The sequence below is a fragment of the Arvicola amphibius genome, chromosome 6 (assembly GCF_903992535.2).
Source record: "Arvicola amphibius chromosome 6, mArvAmp1.2, whole genome shotgun sequence".
Taxonomy (NCBI): domain Eukaryota; kingdom Metazoa; phylum Chordata; class Mammalia; order Rodentia; family Cricetidae; genus Arvicola; species Arvicola amphibius.
Window position 1 is genome coordinate 116,476,300 of NC_052052.2, and position 20,139 is coordinate 116,496,438.

The window sequence follows — 20,139 nt, forward strand, 5'->3', positions numbered from 1 at the left end:
ATTAAAGTTTTTACTTTGAAAATGTTCAATTATGCACAAAAATTTAATGATTAATGAAGCTTTTATAATTCATCGTTCCCAATTCAGCAATTGTGAATTATGAAGATGTTACCAAACTTGCATTATCTTATTTCAGAAAATCTAGTTGTATAAACTCTGAGTTCTACTGTATACATCTTTTGTAACAATAGGGTATTTCCTTACATTATTACAGTACTATTATTATATCTAAGAAAATTAACAATCCTGATAATATAACATACCATCCATATTCATTGTCTCCTGCTTATCTCGACAATGCCTTTTATAATAGGTTACTTTAAATCAAGTATAGTTGTTGCGTTTGATTGCCGATATGTGAAAAATAAATCTAGAAAGCCCTTTAAGTGTTGATTTTTTTTTTCAGTTTTTGCAGCATAATAGCATTTGTTCCAGCAGTCTCTTTGTCAGAGAGCAGGGCTTAACTCAAAAGGCTTACTTGTATTCAACTTACCCATTATTTTGGGAGGAATCCATCATAGACGGCTGTGTAAGCTTGATGTCGCTACCTGTCACCAGGAGGGCTATAAAGCCCCTCACTGGGGGTGCTTATGATGATTTGTAGTTACAGGTTCACACGGAACTTTTATCTAATAGTTCATCCATGGCTTTATTGCCTGGATCAATTATTTCAGTAGAAATTGCATAAGGATGGTTTCCTATCTCTCTTAGTTATGGTTTGCTATTGCTGTGATGAAATGCCATGACCAAAAAGCAAGTTGGAGAGGAAAGGGTTTTTCAGCGTACACTTCCATATTGCTGATATTCATCTAAGGAAGCCAGGATAGGATCTCAAGTAGGGCACGAACCTTGGAGTGGGAGCTGATGCAGAGGCCATGGAGGGTGTTGTTTACTTGCTTGCTCATCATGGATTGCTCATCCTGCTTTCTCATAGAACCCAGGACAACCTGCCAAGGAATGAAGCCATCTGCAGTGGGCTGGACCCTCTTCCAACAGTCACTAATTAAGAAAGTGCCCTACAGCTGGATCTTATGGTGGCATTTTCTCAGTTGAAGTTCACCCCTTTCATATAACTCTAGCTTGTGTCAAGACTAGCCAGCACACTAATCCTTTTATTGCTTCTAAATTTAAGAGAAGAAAATGTGGAAGCTGAGTTTAGGATATCTTGTATTGGAGAACAAGGAAACAACATAGAAACAAACTTAATAGACTCTCATTATCAAAGATAGCACTGCCTGAGGATCCAAAAGAATAATGACAACAAGAACAAATAGATGAAACCCCTTGAAATGAAAAAATATGTTATTTAATCATTGTATAGTCCCTTATCCAAAATGTTTAGGATCATAAGTATCTTTAAGTTCCCGAGTTTTAGAATATTTGCAGACTACCAGTTGAACATATCAAATCTAAGAAGTTGAAATCTAAGATGCTCTGAAGTCTGACTGTTTTTGATGCGTGGCATGTAAGAAGCTTTGAGTTTAGGATCATTTAGGATTTCAAATCTCTAGATTAAGAATGTTCATTCTATACTTAAAAAAATGAAATACATGCATGTGTGCACATGCATACAAACACACATGGTGTGGAGGCATCAGACAAAGGTTATGGGTACCTTTGGAAGTAATTCATTAATTTGAAGTTTGAGAATTAAAGGAAGAGTATTTAGAATTTTTCTGCCTTTCTTGAACAAACTGTTATTTTAAAGAAACTAGATAGCCCAAGTTCAAATATTTTATTTATTTTTTTAAAAAAGTTCTCTTATTTAAAGAAGAAATGACTTCAAGTATTCTACTTGGGATATTCATAAATATTTTAATTATAATGCCTCCAAAATAGGCCTGATTTGGTCTTTTCTTAAGAAATCAGGTTCAAGTTAATGCACTATGGTATCTTGTCTTTTAGATATTATACACTGCTGTTGGACATTTGAACATTTCACACATTGCTGGTATAAATGTATGTGGCCTTTCTGGAAAGCAGTGTGACAGTGTGTATCCAAAAAACTGTTAGATGTATATATTCTGTTTTAGCAAGTAACTTCTAGGAATTATTCTTGGGAATGCTAAACATGAAGGTTCCAACTTAACCAGCAGTTGTTTTGTGAGGGCTGGGCCTTGAACTTGCATGGTTCTTTGCTTGCTTTGGTATCTGGCACTGTATGCAAAGATTTAGCTAAGAATGTGGTACTCCTGTAATTTTTCAAAGTATCTAAACTCCAGAAACAGCCTGAAGGTTCAGCATTAGATTTGAATATATTCAAAAAGTAGAGCTGGTGAAATAACTCATCAAGTCAGACTTGCTCCCAAGTCTGGGGATCTGAGTTTGATCCTTGGAACTCACATGGTAGAGAGAACCAACTCCCACAAATGTTCTTCTGACCTCCATGTACACACCATAGCATGTATACCCACACATACTTATTACATACTTTCATACAAAATAAATCAATGTAAAAAACACTGTAGAAGTATATTTTGTAAGTCATTCTTTTGCTTAAAAATATATAGGCACCCACTAAGCAGAAAAAGAGCTGGACAAATATATGCTCAAATGTTTTACCTATGAGTAAATAGCAGCATGACTGATTTTTTGGTTTATTCTCTGTTCACCCAACTGTAATTTCTTTGAGGGATTTGTTATGTTTGTTTGTTTTTCTGTTTGTCTGTATGTCTGTTTGAAGCAGGGTTTCACTATTTAACCTTCAATAGCCTAGATCTTGCTATGTAAATCAGGCTGGCTTGAACCTGAGATTCATCTGCTTCTGCCTTCCAAGTACTGGGATTAAATGTATGTAAACCTAGCAACAACTAGGTTGTTATTAAATTTCTTAATTTTCACCCATAATAATGTAATTCTTACCAAATTCTTCAGGAATAAAATATATATATATACCAGGATCTTAAAGATAATTTCTTTGATGCCGGGTGGTGGTGGTGGTACACTCCTCTGATCCCGGCACTCAGGAGGCAGAGGCAGGTGGATATCTGTGAGTTTGAAGCAAGTCTTATCTACAGGGTGAGTTCCAGGCCAGCTAGGAATACACCGAAAAACCCTGCCTTGTAAAACAAAAAAACAAACAAACAAAAATAAAACAAGCAAAAAAGGTAATTTCTTTGTATTTTGTGGTGTAAATTGACATCTATTCTGTAAAACTATTTTAATTTTTGACATCTCAAAGACTAGACAAGGGTCACCAGAATGTACATTTAATGTTACTCAACTCCACATCCTTAGGAAATAGTAATGTATCAAAAACGTTGTGCCATGGGGATGTGGTTACACATCCTTATAATCACAGCAGAGCACCAGGGAAATCAGGACAGTAGGACTATTGCAAGTACAAGGTCAGCCTAAACTGCGAAGTGAGCTTAAGGCTAGCTTGGGCTACATAGTGAGCCTTTGTTTCATAAAAATAATTACACCTGAATAAGGTGGATGGATTTGATTTACTGAACCTTGGACAAAGCTTGCTATTGGTCTAGATAAAGTGACAGATGTTGACATTGTAGATGGTCTTTTCCTTGTGCCTCTTAGCCAGAGCAGTTGATCCCTCACATCAGAGCTATTTCTTCCACCCATAGATGCACCGTACAGAGACACTGATAGGTTTTATAGTGGGTAAAAGTGAGGACATTCTTTGTCCTCTAAGAGTGGTATGTTGCATTAATAGTGGGAACGTCAGTCCTAACATAGCCATGTGCACGCACACCTGCATGGCACTGCATGACAGCATCACCCAGAAGAGTCAGATATTCACTGTGTAGATGCAGATCTGGACTTGCATTTCCTTAACAGTTTATAAGGTCATGATTTTGAATGGTGATTGTGGGTTGCAAAGCAACATGCTTATGTACATTAAGGACTGTGCATCTTGCTAATTTCTCATTTTCAGGATGAAGACATGAGCAGCTGAATACTAGCAGTATCAAATTATTTCATATTTTTCTATTATCTCTTCCTTTGTAGAAACCTATCTAAGCCTATAGCTGTGCAGTATAAAGAGAAAGAAGACCGCTATGTTGACACATACAAGGTAGCTTTGGTTTCCATTAAATACTTTGATACATGAAAAATGGAGCTCTATGAACATACTTTTTAAAGTTTGTAGTATATATTTTTCTGTGTTTTTGTTTTCTTTTACTTTTAGAACTAGAAATTTTATGAACTGAAAATCATTTTTGTCTTAGTTCTATGGAAACACCTTCCAAGAATGGAAAAAAATATATTCTCTTGGGGGCTGGAGAGATAGCTCAGCGGTTAAGAGCACTGCTTGCTCTTCCAAAGGTCCTGAGTTCAATTCCCAGCAACCACATGGTGGCTCACAACCATCTGTAATGAGATCTGGTGTCCTCTTCTGGCCTGCAGACATACATGCAGACAGAATACTGAGAATACTGTATACATAATAAATAAATCTTTTAAAAAATATATATTCTCATTTTGTTTGGCACAGTTTGAAAGCTAATTAGTCCCTTGTGTTTTCTTTTTTTTTCTCTTTTTTTCTTGGTTTTTCGAGACAGAGTTTCTCAGTAGCTTTGGAGCCTGGCCTGGAACTAGCTCTTGTAGACCAGGATGGTCTCAAACTCACAGAGATCCGCCTGCCTCTGCCTCCAGAGTGCTGGGATTAAAGGTGTGTGCCATCACCGCCATCTGGCTGTCCCTTGTATTTTCAAATGCATAAAAATTATATTTCTTATAAATATCACAGATTTCCAGCAATACAACTATACATTGCTGTAGTGATGTGGCAAGCAGGCCTGCTTTTCATCCTGCCCAGGTCCCGCATAGCTAGCTTAGCCCCAGAAATAGCAACACACAAACTGTATTCATTTAAACACTGCCTGGCCCATTAGTTTCAGCCTCTTATTAGCTAATTCTCACATCTTGCATTAACCCATATTTAGTAATGTGTGTAGCACCACAAGGTGGTGGCTTACCGGGAAAGATCCAGCATGTGTATGAGACCTTGCGGATGGCTCCATGGCATCTGTCTCAGAGAGGAGAGGCATGGCGTCTGACTAACTTCCCTTCTTCCCAGCATTCTGTTCTGTCTACTCCACCTATCTAAATCCTGCCCTATCAAAAAGCCAAGGCAGTTTCTTTATTAACCAATGAGAGTTCTCCATCACATTGCCTCTGAGTTTTATTTATATTATATAGAAATACTGGTGTCTTTATATAATAGTGATACATTAATATAATCATGCTAATTTGTTGTATATTGAATATTGATGTATTTATTTCTACTCTAAACACTAGACATATTCAGAAAATTATTCATTTTAGGTAGAAGTTAAATTTAAATAGAAAGGAGTTACCCATATTGATAATTTAATGTTAATGAAATTCAACTGGAAACTTACAAAACTGACTTACCACATAGTATATTCTTCATAATAGTGTAATGATAGGAGCAGCAGAAGCAGTTTTCTCATATTCCCATATTATTCATATATCCCAATTCCAGAGATGTCCTTCTAAGTACCTGAAATTAACCATTTGATTTTCTGCACTTGAAAATATGACAGTCTGTCGGAGTCAAGACATTACTTGAAAATTTACTACTTCCAACTCTGCTATCAGTCAGACAGATCTACAAAGATGAGCATAGTGACAAATAGGAAATATGTGGTGGGGAGAGTTGGAGATGGGAGAAATCATCGTTTTCTTTTTAGCTTTGTGTACGTGAGCTGCAAAACCACCTCACACACTGTGTTAACAATGGCGATACGTGCCATCTTACTACATTTCCATTCCTAGAGAAGCACTCAGAATATATCAGTGGTGATGGGATCAACCCTCCATTTTTGAGCTCCCCAGTTTGATATTTGGAGCTGTTAATTAGGAGTCAGAATACAAAGCAGGTGTGTTCTTATGAGGGACTAGGAGAGGAGGTAGAGAGAGAGAGAGAACTGGGTGGTTCTCATTTGGCCAGGGGTCAGTAGGAGACTCCTAGAGCTCAAAATGACTGTGGGCTGTGGACATGATTGGGAAGACAAGAAGAGTGTTGAAGAGGTGGAGGAGAATGAAAGAGGAAACAAGTCATGTTTGGAACACACAATTGTGAATTCTCCTGGTCTTTGTTCTGTAGTACTTGGAGGAAGAGTATCGCAAAGGAGCCCGGGAAGACGACCCCATGCCTCCTGTGCAACCCTACCACTATGGCTCCCACTACTCCAACAGCGGCACTGTGCTCCACTTCCTGGTCAGGATGCCTCCTTTTACTAAAATGTTTCTAGCCTATCAAGGTAAGGATATCTTTTGTAACTACCCCAAAACTCATGTTATATCACTAAAATAACAATAGCAAAAAACTTAACTAGCATCTTGAAAATTTGTACTAACCAAGCCTAGGAAAAAGAATTCTACTTAACCAGTCACTAAAATCCTCCTTTTAAAAATGGTAGTCAAATCTTCTTGTTCTTGTCTGAGATCATATCTAACTTTATAGAAATGTACTGACTTTTTAAAAATTAAGTTCTAAATCACAAACTGCAAAATTTACCAGTTAAATTATATTCAGCTAAATTTTATTTCATTTAATTATTTTGGGGAGGGTTGTTTTGATTTTTGAGATTTTGTTTTGTTTTGGCTTTTTGAGGCATGCTTTTTTATGTGTAACCCTGACTGTCCTGGAACTTGCTCTGTAGAGCAGGCTAGCCTCGAACTAAGTGAACTGCCTGCCTCTGCTTCCTGAGTGATAAGATTAAAGGCGTGCGCCACAACACCCAGCTCAACTCTCTTTTAAAGACTTGCACTTCAATAATTATTTCAAGTGCAACAGTTTTGCAGCTTATGTAATTTTTTTATAAAAATCTTTTATAGGAAACTATTATTATTATTTATGAAAACTAGCTAATAAAGAACACACTGGCATCATCACTATAGTAAAGCTTGCTAGTAATCTAGCTCAGCCCTTTGCATAACAGCCCTAAGGTGACCGAGGGATTCACTGTGTACCAGTGGGACAAACTCACCATGCTATACAGTGAGAACTGAGGTATTGTCCCTCAATATATTCTGTTTAGGAAACCGTTGTCCATTCAGTTTGTCCTACCCTTCTTGGACTTCTTTGTTTTTTATTCTTAAAACACATTCTTAGAGGAATGAATTTGTATTCCCTATGCTTAGTCTATGAATGGGGCTTTTAATATTGGCCCTGAATTTGCATGGGCCAGTGTGAGTGTAGCTGCAGAAGCCAGAGGAGGACATCAGGTATCCTGCTTTGTTACCCTGTACCTTATTCTTTTAAGAAAGGGTATCTCACTGAACCTAGAGTGAGTCTGGCAGCCAAAAAATCCCAGAGATACTTCTTTCTCTCCCTGGTCCTACAGCTCTGAGTAACAAACACACATGTGACCACTTTGAGGTTTTTTACATGGGTACTGGAATCCAAACTCAGGTCCTCAATGCTTGTGCTGTAAGGGCTCCTACCCACAGAGTCGTTGCTCTAGTTTGTCACGTCCCTTTCTTCCTCAGTCTTGCTTTCCCTTAACCAACTATCCCTAGTTAACTTGATCTCAGGTTGAGAGTATGTCTGGTCCAATTACAGCTAGTGCAGGGGATTCCCATAGACAAGTGAGATCATTCAGAACTGATGTTTATACCACCCTTGCTTGTTGTGGATTCTAAGAGTGTCATTGTTTGAAGATCTTTTTGAACATAAGAACATTCATTTGTGAATGTCATTTTGTTTTAAGAAAAGGCAATAAAATAATATTTTGATGTTGTTTGAAACACTGAAGTACTAGTAACATCCCTACAACTCAAACCATTTCTTTCAGTGGAACCCAAAAATTCATCAATATAAAATTTCCAGTCAACCATCAATTTTTATTATATTGCTGTTATGAATATATTCATATAAATATTAGGTTTTTCTTCATTAAGTATGTACATTGTTGTTTTGAAGCTGTCTCATGTAGCCAAGGTCAGCCTTAAACTTACTATGTAGATGAGATTAGCCTTGAGTCCTGATCCTCCTGCCTATACCTCCCAAGTTCTGATATTACAGGAATGCACTGACATGCCTCGATCTTCATTGCATATTTATTCATTAAATTATTTTAAAATTTAATCTTCATTTACTTTCATTTCATTAGCGTTTTGCTGGCTTTTGAATTTTTTTAAACTAATGAGTTAGTCTAGGAATTCTCAACCATATATAGCACTATAGTTACTTTAAGTTACATAATTTTTTGTCTCAAGGGTTTCCCTGTGCATTGCAGGACATTTTAGCAGCATCCCTAGCCTCCACCAACCAGTGTTAGTGGTACATGAATCCTACTATGTATGACAACTAAAAATAGCTTTAGATATTGCCAAATTATAGAGGGGAAAGGCCCTACCCATTGAGAACCACTGATCTAATATATGCATATTCTAGATTCTAGCAATTTTCAGTGGGATTGTTTTAAAATCAGAGACTACAGAGTTGTACAACCCAAACAAAACCTATTGTATGTTACTCTTGTTACACAGTTGCTTAGTCTGAGCTCTATGTGCCATGAGTTCATGATGACCTGGCATTTCTTACTTTCTGAAAAATAAATTATAAATCTTATTTTTCCCCAGATTTGATTTAGTGGCCAGCCAGTGCTAACTGGCTCAGTATAGTAGATGAAAAGCGATAAAGATAATGAAAAATGTAGCTCAGCAGAGCAGGCAGGCTTGGAGAAAGAAATGAGCTCATGCCTTTGAAACTACTATTCTTGGTGCTGAGATTAGTTTGTGACATTCTCAGCAAGAGGCTATGCTCAGATTCCAGCAAGTACAGAGGCACTTTAGACAATACAGCAGAGTCCCTAAGAACCATGCACACAGCTGCTTTTCTCTAACTGGCCTTTGCAATCACTTAATGTTTCAGGCCTGTGACTAGGAGACTAGCAATTGTTCACAGAAAAGATACAGAGACAAAATTCAATTCTTTGTCATTAATAGTCTATTCCAGAAAAAAAATGAACAGGAGTGAGTACACTCAGTTTTATATTAATTGATAAAAATTTTAGTTAATGCTTAAGTGCAGAGTTGGTGCATCTGAAAAGCAGTGTCAGTATTGCATGTTTTCTCTCTGTGAAGAATTTAGAATATGTGTGTCGGTGTGTGTGTGGCATAGAAGTAGAAGGGGACTGTGTAAGGGGAGGAAGTGTTCCGAAGGGAAGGAGAGGAGAACAAGGTAATGAATAGCATGTTTTCTTTTACATGCAGAGTCTAATGTATCAAAACACACAGGCAACCTAAAAATAGAAGAGGGACAGTGAGGTGGGCAGCAATGGGAATGAGGAAGGAATGGAGGGGGATGATAGGAGAGGCAAATACAAGAAAATTACAGTGAAATGATGTATGAAAAATGTCATAATGAAACATTATTTTGTACTCTAAAAAGTTGAGTGTTAGAAAGCAGTGACCCCACCCAAAAAAGAAAAAAATCTTAGTCTTGATAAAGAAAAGAGCCATGTACCAAACTTTACACTCCATCTCTCTCTTCGTCTTCCTCTCCTCTCCCTTCCTACCAACCTCCCACCCCAACTCCCCCCTCCCCCTGCCGTGTGTGTGTGTGTGTGTGTGTGTGTTCAGGAGCATGTATGTATGGGCCTGCTTGTGGAGGCCGCAGATCACCAACAGGTGTCTTCCTCAAATTTTCCCCATTTGAACCTAGAACTCATCAAGTCAGCTAACCTGTGTGGCCGGTGAACTCCAGGAATCTCTGTGTGTTGCCCACACATTGACCACCCCAGTGCTGGAGTTACAGAAGTACATCATCCCACCTGGTTTTCTTGCATGCTCGAATCAAACTTCTGTCCTCATACTTTTGTATTACTTTGCCCTCAGCCATCTCAGCAACCCATCATTTCCCCTTCTTTAAAATTATGCATTCACTTTAATAAAGAAATCATTTTTGTGTGTCCATTATTGCTGGATGTACAGGGCCCTAGTCTCTTGATTTTGTGAACGTTTCATTCTAACTAGGTAGGAAGATAGTAGCCATTTAAGCAAATAAATGATGGAAGTTCTTCTGTTTAGAAGAGATGAAACCTTAATACAGTTGAAAACAATGTCATTTCAAGAATTTGAATAATATTTTAAATAAACCAAATAAACCATTTCTTCAATCACTTTTGAAGCAACAAAAGTTATGGGAAGCTTCAAATGGAATATAACCTTTTTGTCTTTATTAATGGAATTTCTTTTTAGATCAGAGTTTCGACATTCCAGATAGAACTTTTCATTCTACAAACACAACTTGGCGCCTCTCGTCGTTTGAATCTATGACTGATGTGAAGGAGCTGATTCCAGAGTTTTTCTATCTTCCTGAGTTCCTAGTGAACCGTGAAGGTACAGCAGATCATTTCTCACATAGTTTGAAGGGTATGCGGTGGGGTTATTATTGTCCAGAAATAAAAATAGCCTTTCTAGGACTTGAAATTTGAATTTTATTTTCAGGTGAGATTAAGGATTTCTGATGTTTTTAAAGACTGACTACTGCAAGCTCTGGGTTCCTTATGCCAACAGGCTACATTTGGGGAACTGTGTTGTTGTTGCTGCTGCTGCTGCTGCTGCTGCTATTTTGGCATTGGTTAGGTTTGGTATGGTGTGGGTTTTTTTGGGGGGGGGTGTTTTTTCAAGGTAGGGTTTCTTTGAGTAGCCCTGGCTGTTCTGGAGGCAGAGGCAAGTAGATCTCTGAGTTTCAGGCCAGCCTGGTCTACAGAGCAAGTTCCAGGACAGCTAGGGATACACAAAGAAACTGTGTCAAAAAACAAAACAAAAAAAAACCTTTTAGTCAGTGTGTTATATTTTTTGTTGGACCAGGAATGCTCAATAGAAAGGAAGTCAGAACAGACCTACCATTGCCCATAAGATCAATATACTGTGATAACTCATTTCAAGGTGGTGTCTATTATATAATGGGTTTCTAAACTACAGACTATTAATATTTATTAAATATATAGTGCTCAGTTTATGAAAATACCAACAATTTAGAAGTACTTATACAAATCTTTAATTTGATTTTAACCAAGTTTATAATTAAATAGGTATTTAAGCACTTCTGTGTTTGAAGTATGGTGAGAATAGATTGGAATTTATGGGCACTGATTTTCTGCTTTTTTGTCATCCTGTTACAAGTGGACAAAGGGTAAAGTTGAAAGTCCCAGTGTGAAGTGGCTTAGTGTCTGTCCTGTTCCTGTTGGTACAGAGGAAGCAGATGAGCAGTGATTCCTGCAGTAGTGCAGCAGTCCATCTTGTTGCCGCGTCAGGGTTGTAGTGCACCGTCATCTGTTTGCCAGGGCTCTTACAGTCTGTGAGCTGAATAACATGCCTTGGCGGAGTTAACATTGTGTAGTAATCTTCCTCAGGTTTTGACTTTGGTGTGCGTCAGAATGGTGAACGGGTTAACCACGTCAACCTTCCTCCGTGGGCGCGCAATGATCCCCGGCTGTTCATCCTCATTCACCGGCAGGCCCTAGAATCTGACCACGTATCCCAAAACATATGTCACTGGATTGACTTGGTGTTTGGCTACAAGCAAAAGGGAAAGGCTTCTGTTCAAGCCATCAATGTTTTCCATCCTGCTGTAAGTGACTCTTTTAAAAGAACCTGCACTCATTTAAGTTAGAACCTCAATATTTTAAATTTGGCTGTTAAGCTGTTTCTTTAAAATACCCAAGTCATCAAAGAGGCAGTTACACTAAGCTGTTACTACTATTATGGAAGATTTTTCAGATTTTATATTTTATCTCTTTAAAAGTGTCTTAGATGCTGTAGTTAGGGATTCTCCAAAACCACCCTCATATTCAGTGATTTACTAAATAAATATGTGGACTCAGTTTGTAGCTGACTTGTGACAGTGAAGGATACAAACCATAACTTACCAAAGGAAATAAGCTGTGAACAAAGTCTGGATGAAGCAAGAAACACACACGTGACTCCCCCACTAAGCCACAGAGCATGCTTGCTCTCCAGGCGCTTTGGTGACACATGTGAAGTGGTTTCTGCCAGGGAAGCTGTCTAGTGATTCAGAGTTCTGTATCTCCTTGGGAATGGTCACTTAAAAACCATCTGCCTGCTGTGTGCTAAAATGCCAGACCCAGAAGGAATAAGAGTGTTGAACGTGAACCTCATTGTCTGCATGGTGTAGGCAGAGTGAGCTATACTCGTCACTTAGGAAATCGTGGGAAGACTCGTGAAATCCCAACTCCCAGACACCAGCCAAGGAGGCAGCAGAGCTTTCCAAGGAAAGTGGCCAGCTTGCTGTGTTAGCTCTTTTCCGCATACTATTCCCGGTGCCTGTTATGAAAGGCATCGTTTTCTTCGTGACAGAAACAGTACGTTTGCCTTATTAGAGAATATGTAAAATGTAACTAGCAAAGGAGGAAATATGAGAAATAAGTCTGCTTTCAGCATCTAGAAATGCTGAAAGCTTTTTACAGTGTCTCTAATGGAGGATATTTTTGGAGAAGAAAGCACATTTCCTAAAAAGGAAAACATTATCATTTATCAAGACCACCTTCAAGGATTTTTCTATACTTACATATTATTCCAGCAATTTAATATTAGCCATGTTTTTTAATCTTTTTCACCCCTGAATAATAAAGTATTAACTATATTTAAGTCATGAGGTTCTCTATGATTGTAATGGGCACTACTATCCCTATTTAAGACAGCTTCTAATTCCCAAGAGTAGAGTTGCTAATTTCCACATGTACTAGTTTATGTTTCTGTGTAGATTTAGGAAACACTTATTATGCTAGGCTCCCAGGGCACAGAATTTACTAGGCTGAGTAGAAGTAACAGGAAGAAGGTGGGTTGGGAGGGCTTCTGTGTGTGTTAGGAAAAATCCCAGTGAAATGGGTGAAAGGTCATGTCTGAAGGACTAGGAGGTGAAATGGCAGAACACAAAGAGAAAGTTATTCCTGACTCTGCATGCTCCTACTCAGTGCAGACCAGCAGTTCATCTCTTATCCACTACATGACACCTGGCTGCCCAGATTTCCACTTAGCAAGGTAAATTGATTGACTGTGGGCTTGCTCTGTAGTGGTGTCTGTGTAGATGATACAGATCTGAAAGTATTTGTAACAAATACAGCTAAGTGTATACTCTAAGTATTCTATGTGTGAGCTTGTTTATACCAGAAATCCATGCCCAAAGGGTGGTCCAAAAATAAAATTTTCATTTTAGTCCATTGTTCTCTGTAATTACTTTGGATACCTCCAAGGAAGCCTTAGAAAGGAGAATAAAACAGTTTTTTAGTGGCTCTAAAAGAAGGCATTTATGAAGAGAGCACTTTTTCAAAAAAGGAAAACGTTATCATTTGATTCACAAATAAGAGTGTAATTTACCAAAAAAATAAAGTAGTAAATAGAAGAGGAAAAATATTTCTTACTTCTATCCATCTTAGGTTCCTTGTTGGGTACTCCAGCAAAACAGAGATTAGCAAGAAAAAACATGAAGAATGACCTGATACAAACTTGTTTAACACCAGAGCATTCCTAAGAAAGGGACAGCCCCAACAAGTGCTTAGATCTGAGATCTTATACTAGAGCTGATGGAAGCACAGCATTATGGAGTGTGTGACAAAGTTAAAGCAGTTTGATCCGAGCAGGTGAATGGCAAATAGGGAAGCCTTTGGCTCATATCCTCTGCGTGTGCCGTCCTCATTCTTCAGATGTGAGGCTGCTCCTTTTCTCCATGGAGGGACGTGTGGTGCTCCTGACTTGCTTCAGGAAATGGCCAGGAAGCCCTCTCTAGGTTTTATGAGTAGCTTCAGGGAAAGGACAGAGTCCTTGTCACATTCGTTCTTCAGCTCAGAATGCTCCATACGTCTAGTCACCATGTTCTGAGGTAGTATGATACAGGCCATCAAGTGTGAAATAAAGGCAAAGACCTGGGTATAATTTTTGAGCTACATTCATAGTTGACCCTGAAACACAACATTTAGAGCAACTATGAACTTAAACATTAACCTCAGTATACCCTCTTCTGTGCACATTATTTTACATCATCTTTTCAGTAATTTGTATTTAAAATGTACCTAGAAACTGAAATATACACGGTAATTCATCTAACTGAAATATTTTTCACGAAGTCTTTGAGACCAGTAGTTTAAGTTGAGTAACCATGAAGGTTATTTAACTTCTGAAGTGCCGTGGAAATTTCATTTTGAAACTTGTAAGAGTGTCATATTCGTGTGTGAAGATTGCTGTAACTGATTAGATACTAAATCCTGGACTGTTCACAGTGATGTACAGCACTAGTGACCAATAGCTTTAGAACAGAGAAGTTCCAGGGCACATAGGACAAACTCTCAGAGGCACAATGCCAAGCAGGAACATGCAATTTCAGTTACTCACCTGGAACCTTCCTTGGTGGTTTTTATATTCACTACTGGTTTCTGTTATGAACTCACTTACCTACATTACAGTATAACTTCATTTTTGCATTTTCCCATGTATTACTTTGGACATGCAGTTTCTTTGATAATTTATTTGATACCTTCTATTACATTTTCAGGCCTTAAATTTGAAATGTTTTATAAACACACCTAATTAATCCCAGTTAGACAAGATGCATTTACTTTGTTCACATATTCAGAAATATTTGTTATTACTGTCTGATCCTAGTAAGACCAATACAGATAAGTTAACTTGATCAAAAACATTTTTAAATAGCTTGCATCAAAATAGAGTACCGTTCCCTAAAAAATGAAACAGATTGTTTTCTTTCCAGCATCATGACAAATTCTAATATCACCCTGCTGATGCCATGTTCTTTGACGGTTTCCTCTGCAGACATACTTCGGAATGGATGTGTCTGCAGTTGAAGATCCAGTGCAGAGACGAGCTTTGGAAACCATGATAAAAACCTATGGGCAAACCCCTCGTCAGTTGTTCCACACAGCCCATGCCAGCCGACCTGGAGCCAAGCTCAACATTGAAGGAGAGCTTCCAGCAGCTGTTGGCTTGTTAGTACAGTTTGCTTTCAGAGAGACCCGAGAACCAATCAAGGAAATCACTTATCCGGTATGTTATTTTGATTTCAGCAAAATTCAGCAAAACTTGGTTGGACTCCTGCCAGGCCGCTCACTTAGCTATGGGGGTGCCGACATGAATAGTGTGGTCCTACCCCGCTGATAAGCACCAGCCAGTGCAAGACAGCAGGGGCAGCAGAGCAGCGGTCCGTGTGCAGTGAATGCTGCATCAGTGACATGGGGGGGGGGGGTATGCCATGCAAGCCCAGGGAAAAGAAGTATTTGGGGGCAGACAGAAATTGTTTTCAGGGAGCACAGAAGGATTACTACTAGGGAAAGCACCACCAAGTAGACTTCTAAATAGGATTGTACAAATAAAAGGAACCAGCTGGTAACTGTGGAAATGGCACAGCTGGGCCCAGTCGCCATCTTTAACCAAAAGCACTAACCAGAAGTACCTCCCCAGATAGTAGTAATGGGAAGTTTTGTCTCTAAAAATAAGAACTCGGCATAATTTTCCTGTGTAATGGAAAGCTGAAGCAAACAGGCCTTAAAAGGAAAAGCAATTTTAGCCTTCATTTAGGTTCTTCATATAAAAGTAGCATAAAGTACTAGAACTTAATTGTAGAATGTTGCAAAGTGCTTATAGGAGGGAGCCACTGAAAATAAAAAGGGAGGGGAAGAGACCTTAAACATAAATCAAGCAGTCTGCTCAACTACATGAATCTATGGTCCACTGTCAGTAAAGAATTTTCACAGAGCTTGTTTTGATAATGTGTTGGGTAAGGAAATTGCTTAAATATCTTAGAAATATAGATATAAATTTTTCATGCTTATAGCTCAGATCTGTCAGTTTGGCGTGTTAAATACAAACAGAAACCATTCAATTACTAGGGCCAATCTAAAGACATTTATTAAGGAGTGGTGTTTTACTAAAAACCAAATCACCAATGTTGAATTTTCATTTTGTAGAAAGTTGGATTTTTACTTTGTGATTTTTAAAGGCTCATGAGTCTTTATCCATTACCAGAGTTGCTATTTAAAACTATAATACATTATTTTAGCATGTCAGCATAATAGTATATTTCTGAAATTTAATAAATTACACTTAATTTACTATGATAGTTACAGCTAATTAATGAACGAGATGTTGTTGGTTTTAGGGGTTTGATTGAATGATTTTGACCTCTTGAAACAGGGTCTCACTGTGTAGCCCAGACCAGCTTAGAGCTGGAGATCCTGCAGAGTGCTGGGTTGTCTTTGTCTCCTAGTGCTTGATTCTAGGCCTGAACTGTGCTTGGTACTAATTAGCTATTTAAGGCTGATGTATGTAAAAGCACTAGGCAGTCTATCTGCTGACAGTAGGAGCATAATGCCAGCCTGCCTCGTTCCCATTGTAAGACCTTCACTCTGACTGTTCCTCCATCCCATTTGGATCTCTCATTTCAGTAAAGCCTCTGTTCAGATCACCCCTCCTTCCCTGACCCCATGTCTAAGTTAGAAGCTCCATTCTTCTCTGTCTTCTCCTCTCTGTTTTGCTTCATAACACTTTCACCCCTAACAAACATTTAAGTGCTTGTTTTGTCTGTCTCTCCATCCCTACCTGAATGCAACACCATTGGAAAAGGATGTGATTTGACTTGCTCATCACTGTGCCTACAGATCCTAGGGCAGTGCTTGACACACAATGGGCATTCACTATTTTACTAAATGAATGACTTCTGCGGCAGGTTCTTTAGCGTTTGGCTTGCCTTCACTTCTGTATGATGTGCAGTGGTGTTTATGTCACAGTTTTTCTTTGCCTGAACAGTGGGACCTCCCACACGATGCTGCACCATGGCCTTCAGGTGGCAGCTGCACAAGCTCTGACATACAGCGGCAATGCTGTGCTGAAAAGGGTCCTCCACACAACCCAGCTGCACGGGTGTGAACTTGCTCCTTGTAGACGTTACAGTCAGAGCTGCATGAGCAGCACTTAGGAAAGGCACTCTTTCCTCATGTCGCATAATGTAAAACAGCCATGATACAATGCTTAATGTTTGTAACTCAAAAATGGTTAGCTTTGTATATAACTCAAAAAAGCTTAAACTCTGCAATTCATACGAGAGACATTTTCAGGCAAGGAATTATGAATGGTCAGTCTTAACCAGAGTCTAACACCTATTTTTACAGACTTCAGTATAGACAGGCTGAATGAAGGCTTTAGAGAGAACTTGTTCTCAAGATACCCGTGTTATCTCCCTCTTCCACAGGATCCATCCTGCCATTCAGCCTTCCCAAAGGTGCCTGCTCTCCGACTCCTCCATGCCTTGTAGCACTGCGTATTACTTGGTCCCATAAGTGATCTAAGTAAGAAGAAATAGAGCACTGACTGACATGCTTTTTAAACATTGTGTGTAGGTCAACAATGCCTGTTTCTTCATTCAGATGGAAAAATGAGATAAAATACTCTGAAAATTATTTGATAGTATTACAGAAATGACTAGAATTTGTTTAATATATTGTTTTCATTAGGTTTGTGTAGCATTTACTCTGAAATTTTGAAAGTAGAAAATAAATTTTTAAATGTCTAAAACAGAATCTGTTAATAAGAGATGAATAGAGTTTAACAGTCAAAAAGAGAGTAAAAGAATAAAGCTATTGGAAAAAACTCTGAGGACTGTTTTCTCCCCTTCTGGGTTTTCTTCTCGATAATTGCTTTTGTTTAGATGGAGGAAGGATTTTGGTTTCTGTTCATGGCAGATGTGTGGCCATCCTTACTAGTCTTCTCTCACCTCTCTATATTCATAGCCTGCTCCTCCTCAAGCCCATCTCTTCCTTTGTTTTTGTTGGACAACACTGTCTTCTCCGGGATTTACTAGCCCTCTCTGGAGCATTGAATGCTCTAGCCTTCTCAATATACTCCATAATAAATCCTGAGCATCCGCTGAGAAACTGCAGTGGTCTAGACATGCATGAAGCAGGGGTCTCTTAATTCCAAAGCTTATGGCTGAGTGAGCTCTTCTATGCTCATGTCTTCATTTCTGTCATATGTACATGTGACTTGTCATCCTTCAAAGTCAATCCACTGATACACCAACTTTACGTATTTTAGCTAGCCTAAAAGAAGTGTGTCTAGTAAAACTTTGTTTTCTTTGTTGAATTTTAAAATGGTTTGAATTAGTAGCAGGCATTTTCATTCAAGTTAGGCCAGAACCACAGAATAAAAATAAAAAATAAACACTTTTCTATATGGTAAACATGGCAAAATAAAATATTTAACACAATTCTTGCCCTCAAAGAGTTTATAATCTAATTATTTTCTCTTTAGAATTTATATTGTAATTATTAATCTACCACTTTTTATTTGAAAAAAGTAATAAACTTGACTTTTCTTGATTTTAGAGCCCTTTGTCGTGGATAAAAGGCTTGAAGTGGGGCGAGTATGTGGGCTCCCCCAGTGCTCCAGTACCTGTGGTCTGCTTCAGCCAGCCCCATGGAGAAAGATTTGGTTCACTCCAAGCACTGCCCACCAGAGCTATCTGTGGTTTATCCCGAAACTTCTGTCTTCTGATGACCTACAGCAAGGAGCAAGGTAAAGTGAGCCACAGTGAGGATCAGTCTGGGCATCTTCTTGAGATTGAACTGTCACCAGTTCACCTGTGCTGCTGCTCAGAATTGTTACTTTGGTGTTTGTTTGTTTGTTTATTGCTTTTCCAGGCAGGACTTCTCTGTGTAGCCCTGGCTGTCCTGGAACTCACTTTGTTGACCAAGCTGGTCTCGAACTCAGATCCATCTATCTCTACCTCCCAAGTGCTAGGATTGTGTTTACTTAATGCAGGCTAGGCATTAAAATGTAGTACATTCAAAAATGAGGGTTAAATGCACTGCTATTTAAAATAAAAGGAGTTTGAGGGAGTTGAGAACAAATGTCTGTACTCACAGAATGAAAACATTGTCAATCTGATAGAAATATGCACATTCGAGCTCTCAATCCCCAAGATGGGCAGATGCATTTAGCAGACAGATCCAGGGCCTCCTCAGATGCAACTGTGGGTTTACACATACAAATGGGAGTGATGAGTATAAAGAGATGCCCTGGAAAGCGGCTCTTCTGTTCCTCTCTCCAGCTCAGTAGCATTGGAGTGTGGAACAGCACTGTGTGGTATGGGTCATTTCATAATTCAGAGTGTCACCCAGACCCTGGAGAACTGAGGACATTCCTCTGTTCTTCCTGCTAACATTCTCTAGTGCAGAGGCTCTCCTGCTTGGCCTAAGCGTGAACGTGAATGGCTGAGGATGCTCATGTTCATGTCAGGTTGCTGAACACTAACTAGCTCTGCTCCGTGGTCCTCCTTTAAGCCTGCTTTGTCAGCACCTAATTACTCAGCATTATGGGATTTAGATGTGAACCATGTAATTCTCAAACTAGTGTCTGTTTGTCACTAAATCCCAGGCCCTTGCTCTGTAACCTCTCCATAGAGAGAGCTTTGGATTAGTCAGTCTAGGTGTGTGCACAGAAGCACTACACTGTAACCTCTGGAAGCACAGTTCCTTAGTTTGTATCCAAGCTCTGCTATTTACTACCTGTGTGGCCTTGGGAAAGTTGCATGAAGCCTTCCAGATCCTGACTTTTGATTTATAAAAATAGGAATACCAAATGTCTTCCCTCCCAGGGCGAATTATTGTGAAGACTCAAAATGATGTATGAGAATGTTTAAGATAGGACCTGAATCATTATAAGTATTAATACTTACATGACCAGGGTTCATCAGTGGTCACTGCTTTTCCCTAAACCATAACAGTCCACAGAAGCATCACAGAAGGCATTGATTGACAACTGACTACATCTTGCAGATGGGTATTAAGAGTCCTGGTAGCAGCTGGACATGTTGAGTGTTGATATGTAAAAAACTATGGCTCTGTGTGGTTGTTTATCTTAAGAGACAGCTGCACAGGGTGTGCCTAACGATCTTAAGACCACTTTCTTGGGAAATGTGCCTCAGAACTGACCGAAGGCTTTATTATCAAGTGCACAGTCTCTGTCCCATTCTTAGCCCATTGTGAACCACTAGAGCTTGAGTCCAGACCTACATGTGCCCAAATTGCAATTTTCTAAAATCCACTATTCATTATTTTAGTTAAAGTTTCTTTCTCTAGCTCTGAGTCAAGTAAATCCCAGTCAAAACAC

General features: G+C 38.9%; 1 protein-coding gene across 6 annotated transcripts in view; it reads left to right on the forward strand.

The window, feature by feature from the left end:
* Lyst (lysosomal trafficking regulator) overlaps nucleotides 1-20,139 on the forward strand; it is a 154,138-nt gene that overhangs the window by 117,892 nt on the left and 16,107 nt on the right. For 5 of the 6 annotated variants that reach the window (XM_038335429.1, XM_038335428.1, XM_038335431.1 and 2 more), the window contains 6 exons: nucleotides 3,970-4,036; nucleotides 6,095-6,251; nucleotides 10,198-10,338; nucleotides 11,358-11,575; nucleotides 14,791-15,021; nucleotides 18,354-18,543. In XM_038335429.1, the coding sequence (XP_038191357.1) occupies nucleotides 3,970-4,036; nucleotides 6,095-6,251; nucleotides 10,198-10,338; nucleotides 11,358-11,575; nucleotides 14,791-15,021; nucleotides 18,354-18,543 (1,004 nt within the window). Of the gene's footprint in view, nucleotides 1-3,969; nucleotides 4,037-6,094; nucleotides 6,252-10,197; nucleotides 10,339-10,446; nucleotides 10,586-11,357; nucleotides 11,576-14,790; nucleotides 15,022-18,353; nucleotides 18,544-20,139 lie in introns of those variants that run through there. The other variant, XM_038335432.1, reaches the window with a different exon arrangement.